The sequence below is a fragment of the Lactuca virosa genome, chromosome 7 (assembly GCF_052849685.1).
Source record: "Lactuca virosa cultivar CGN04683 chromosome 7, Lactuca_virosa_CGN04683_v6, whole genome shotgun sequence".
NCBI lineage: Eukaryota > Viridiplantae > Streptophyta > Magnoliopsida > Asterales > Asteraceae > Lactuca > Lactuca virosa.
The window spans coordinates 197,731,635-197,737,241 of NC_136432.1; the positions used below are offsets into that span (position 1 = coordinate 197,731,635).

The 5,607-nt window shown below is 34.6% G+C and overlaps 1 protein-coding gene across 1 annotated transcript; it reads left to right on the forward strand.

Annotated features, from left to right (window-relative positions):
- The first annotated feature begins 1,358 nt into the window (after nucleotides 1-1,358).
- LOC145127445 (uncharacterized) lies at nucleotides 1,359-4,709 on the forward strand. Its single transcript, XM_079062641.1, has 12 exons — nucleotides 1,359-1,431; nucleotides 1,519-1,661; nucleotides 1,856-1,935; nucleotides 2,022-2,112; nucleotides 2,184-2,291; nucleotides 2,421-2,507; nucleotides 2,584-2,635; nucleotides 2,685-2,811; nucleotides 3,554-3,631; nucleotides 3,909-4,011; nucleotides 4,349-4,508; nucleotides 4,624-4,709. Exons 1-12 carry the CDS (start codon nucleotides 1,359-1,361, stop codon nucleotides 4,707-4,709), a joined length of 1,188 nt encoding a protein of 395 aa, XP_078918767.1.
- Nucleotides 4,710-5,607: the final 898 nt, after the last annotated feature.

Below are 5,607 nucleotides of genomic sequence, written 5' to 3' on the forward strand. Positions count from 1 at the left end.
TTATTAGACTTATCCAAGTGGGAGACTATTGGATTAGGTGTCTAATCCCATAACTATAATTGGTATGTACCTGAATTGGTTGTAGCACAGTCCTTTTGGGTTGCCCTCAATACTACCAACTGGGAAGAATGATTTTGGAGAAAGAGGTTGATTTATTAATTTGATTAATAAATTGTATTAAGTAATTTATTAATATATTATGAGATTAATATATTAATTAGAAATAGTAGTATTTGATTAATATTTAATCAGAAACACTACAAGAAAAACATCCTTTTACGACACACAAATAATGACAGACACTGATAGAGGACGCGCATTTGTGCGTGCCCTAAAAATTAATTTCAGTTTTCCAAAATTTGAAGGATAGAGGACACGCATTTGTGCATGCCCTAAAATTAGTGTCAAACAAAACAAAATTAAAAACACGGAGGGCGCTTATATTAAGTGTGTGTCATCTACAAATGTCGCTTTATATATTTCTTTTTATCCAAACGCGCGTTTTTAACAAGGGATCCTCTAAAATTCTAAAATTTTGAATACCCCGCTTCTGCACTCTCTCCTCTGGATCACCTTATCTCTCGTAAAATCGAACAGAGCCATTCTCTCCCTCCTCTCTCTCTAACCCTAGACACAGCCACTGGTCATTCACGACGATGTCTTCTTACCCTTTCCTTCTTCCTTGCTCCATATTTTTGACCCTCACCACCTCTTTTGACCTCTCTCCCTCTTTAAACGATGATTAGAAAAGACCGAAAAATTGTAGTTCTTACAAGAGAAAAAGAAATTGAAGAAGCATCATATTCGATGCTAACAAAAACGCAAAAGAAGGGGACGCAAACAATACATCTCTGATAGTTTTTCTAGTTGCTCTTGGCGAGTATTGGAGGAGTTCTTGATCATAATCAAGAACAACAACAAGAAAGGTCGTGGAACGAACCTGTTCAGCCGAGTCAACAGGTAAACTTTTGTTTGATTTTAGATGTCAGTTTTGGATGAATTCCTCTCTAATTTTGAGATCTAGGGTTTCTTAACTCATCAAATAATTTTGAATCCCTTCTTGGATCCGAAAATTGGCCACTGAAGTATTGAATCAACAACCACATGACCTTTCCACCCTTCTTCAAAAGCTTCATTCATGGTAAAAATAAAACTCTAAGATTTTATTGTAGTGCAGAAGATTTTTTTTTAATAAACTCTTTTTTTACGATTTAGTGAGTCTGTGCATAAAGCTATAATTTGAGGGGTGCAAGGAGCAACATCGCCTGATTGAGGTTAGTAGTTTTTTCTTTTCTTTTAGATTTTATCATTTTAATAGAATTCTAGGAATAACATGATTTTTTATTATTTTCAAACATATGAATTTTGGTGGGCGATATTCCTCGTTAGACCATGGATATCTCCATCAGAAGGTGATGAAGATATCTTCAAGTAAATGGATCATCACTTTTTCATTTTATTTTTAGAATAAAAGTTGCAGTTTACATAAGCATCACCCTTTTTATTGTTTGGTTTAAGCTGTACACTTATATGATCTTCCATTGAATTATGGGCAGTATAGAACTGCATATTTGTTTCTCTTTTTGTCTTCATTGCTACTGGTGTTAAGGTCATGTCTTTGGGATGGATGTTTCCATGCTTTACCTGTCCAGATTTACCAGGTACACTTTTATCTCTTCATCCATAATTCTATATTTTCATTTGTCTGTGGAAAAGACGTGAATGCCCTCATCATTGAAAACAGCCCTAAAAAGCTTTTTTCCTGTCAATGTCATGTAAAAACTAACAAACACAGCCGTAAAGCATACAGGTAAATAAAAATGTTACTAAAACATAATGATTATGCCCTTTTCAGGCATGGTTGCTCCTTCTATACATAGGATTAGCTTTAAGAGAAAATATTTTGAGAGTTAATGGAAGTGATATACGTCCATGGTAATGTTCTATTATGTGGTTTGAATTTATATAATCTAATGAAGTTTTTGAATGCATTATGATTATATAAATGATATGATGTGTAGGTGGATATACCATCACCATTTTGTTATGGCCATGGCACTCATCAGCCTCACTTGGGAGATAGAAAGGCAACCTGATTGTGCCCAGAAGCAGGTTATAATAATGTTTATACATTTTTGGTAGGAAGACAAAATCGTCGTTTGTGTATTCAACGTGTTTTGCAGAAGGGTATACAATTGTTTCTGAGATGGGAAATCATCCAAGGAGTAGCAATGCTTCTACAAAATAGATACCAAAGACAAAGACTCTATACACGCATTGCACTTGGGAAGGTGTTGTTATTGAAATCCTTCATAATTTTCAATGTTTCAAGTTTCCAAAATCAAATTTTGAGAATATGTTTTTATAAAAAGTGGATTTTGGAAAATATAAATCAATCTAAGTATTTGTTGTGATTGTAGGCTAGAAGAATGGATGTTGTGTGGGGGGAAACGGCTAGACTAAAGGGTCAATTATGGATATTATTGCCCATACTCTTTGTCTTGAAGGTGATTTATTATTTATTTCCTAATTAGTTCAATTTTAATATTGTGGAAATTTAATCATTATTATTTGTCATTATAGGCATTTGAAGCTTATGTAGGTGTGCTATTGCTAAAAACTGCATTCGTAACTCGTAGGTGTCATTTCTGAATGGAAGAATAACCTTTTTGTAGAAACCTGAGAACTTTTTTTTCGTTTACAGCTTGTTACGTGTGGGATTCTGCTGATAATTATGGCTGTTGGGAATTTTGCAAATACAGTTCAGACTCTTGTACTGAAATCTCGGGTTAAAGCAAAAATGAAAAAAATGTAAACGTAGGAGTGACTTAACAACATCCACATCCAAGGATGAATGAATGATTCAAAAGAAGATGGTATCAATAAACAGAATGAGGATTCTTTAACAAGTTCCTAAACAATCTGATACTCTGTTTTATTTGGAAATGTGGACTCTTTGAATTTTTTTTTCATTTCATTTTTAGTTCATATGATTTGTGTTTTACTTGCTTGGAGACCAGTAGCAACTTAAATTGTTACTCCCTATCTTATTTTCTTGTTTTGATTGTTATCTTATTTGTTTATTCATCCTTGTTTCTCACCAGTCCTTACCAGAAGTTAATAGAATAGTAATATTGAGTGTCTTTTTTGTGTGTGTGTGGAAAGTAAATTCATTACAAAACACTTCTAAAAGTGCCATGATAAAGCTACTTAAAAGACATATTAGTAAATGCAACTGATAAAGCTAATCGCATGCTTTGAGCAAAAGCCATTGAAGCCATTGAATGCATTAACCTTTGGGGTGCACCAGGCCTCGGTCCTTTTCAACCAACTGATTAATGATTAAATATATTTTCTATATTGTTCCTTTCTCAAGTGGGGAAAAGTCAAAGGTTTTAGATTCCACCTAAATCTTCATGGAATTGTAACGATAGAATCTGCTTCGGTAAGTATACTTTGTAATTTCCTTAATTATTTAAACAAAAATTTAGTCATTAGCATAAGGAGATTTTTTTATTTTTTGCTAAAATTGGATTAACTTTGCAATTTATAGGCTTTGGGAATGGCTACAGAAGCTATTGTATGTTATCAGGATGCTGGCAAAGTTGAAGAAGCCATTCATTGCTACCGTGTAGGTTATCATATTTTATTTTCTTCTCTGAAACCTTTTATTGGCTTAGTTGTGACCAAAGTCTTGTTTTGCATTCTAGCAATGTGTTTCTTTGCAACCTGGTCATCCTTAGGCTCTCACTAATCTTGGAAATAAATACATGGAATGGTATGGTTATAAAATTATATATACAAGTTTATTTATGAATTGTGATATACTTTTTGACAAATGTATTACATATTTACATAAAGTAGTAAAAGGTCTAAAATGGCTCTAAAATGAGGTTTTTGATATTCAGGAATATGATGACTGCTGCTGCACAGTGTTACAATGCAACTTTAACTGTTTTAACAGGATTGTCTGCTCCTTTTAACAATCTGGCGATAATATACAAGCAGCAGGTAGCAAAATCTCTCTTTCTCTCTCTATCTCTCTCACTCACTTTAAATCAATAAGGACACTTGTCAAACAAAAAACCTTCCAGATCATGAATTGGTATGAATTCCTTGTGCTTTTGAAAAATTATTGGTACCAAAATCAGGTCTTTGTCAAACAAAAAAACTTCAGTGAGTCTGAAATTGATGTATTTGAGGAACTCGATAAAAAAAGGTAGGAAGAAGAGCTGGTATACCCTTTTTACATTGAATGCTCTTCAATCTATTTTACTTTAACCTATAAAAAAGGCATCCTGCATTTGTCTGTTGAGTTTGATTAATAATAATAAGTAAAATTGTGCAGGCTTTGGGGAAACAGGTGGTATCAGAACAAGGGGGGCCAAGTGCTGAACTCACACCTCCCTTTCCTTCTAGACTTGTAATAGAAGATGAAATAAAATCATTCTGTGAAGTTATGAAGGCATTTGAAGTCCCAACACCAGTTGTTATACCTGGCTATGGAGGTAAAAGGAAGAGTGAGCTTGGGAACTTGGACACACATAATTATGGAAGAGGAAAGCGAGCAAGAGAGGTTTGTTTACTTTACTTAGGTGTGATCTTATGAGGAGCAATGGACAGAAGATGAATTTGAGAAAATGTGTCAAGTCAAAGCACCAGAGTCACCAAACACCAACAAGGAAGAAGGGGACTTGGCTGGTGGATAGCAGCCCAGTACACCAGGAGGCAAACCAAGGATATGGAGGATTTTTTTTGACATGATATCTGAACAAGAAGGTGCCCCTTAATAGCAATGTAGTATTAGTTAGGGAAAACCTTTTAATAACAATGTATAATCAGATCCCCTTAATATTAATGTATTACAATTTTTTAACATGATGTTATTGGATGAAATTGATTGTTTTGGTATATATTTGTTTCCATATTTTTGTATTAAGCGTAATTGAGTATTGTAAAGACGCGTCGTAAATGGTTGCTGAATTTTATGACACGCAAATGCGTGTCATCTTCATTTATGACAGGGACTTTAATGATACGCAATGCGTGTCCTAAATGTGTGTCGTAAGGTTGCGACATGCAAATGTGTGTCGTCTTCCTTTATAACAGGGCCTTCCTTGATACGCATTGTGTGTCGTAAATGAGCGTCGTAAATGTGTGTCGTAAATGCGTGTTGCAAATGCGCGTCGTAAATAGACTACGAGCAAAAGCATGTCGTCTTTCGTTATGACAGGGCCTTCCTTGACACGCATTTGCGCTTCGTCTGAGCGTTTTACGACACACATTGCGCGTCGTATAAGGCTGTTTTTCTAGTAGCGAAATTAATTAGAATTAATTTTAGGATTAAATGAATTAATTAAAAATGCAGGGACTAAATTGCAATTGTTCAATAGTTAAGCAAAAAGCATTCTAGAACCCTCCATAGGCATGGACGGTTTTTACATGGCCTAGGGTTTCTAGAGTGGTTCTTAATGGATAGTCAGGAAAATGGATAATTACCCGGTTTAAGGTTATCTTGGACTTGGGCTTATCTAGGGTTACTGACTGTAGTATATAAAGAGGATTTACCCTAAGAATTTCAGCCACTTAATCTTAGAGAACCCTAGC

Coding starts and splice junctions, on each gene's coding strand:
- LOC145127445 (XM_079062641.1), top strand. CDS start 1,359: ATGAATTTTGGTGGGCGATATTCCTCGTTAGACCATGGATATCTCCAT. Junction 1,936..2,021: donor GGAAGTGATATACGTCCATG/GTAATGTTCTAT, acceptor TATGATGTGTAG/GTGGATATACCATCACCATT. Junction 3,632..3,908: donor AAGCCATTCATTGCTACCGT/GTAGGTTATCAT, acceptor TTTGATATTCAG/GAATATGATGACTGCTGCTG.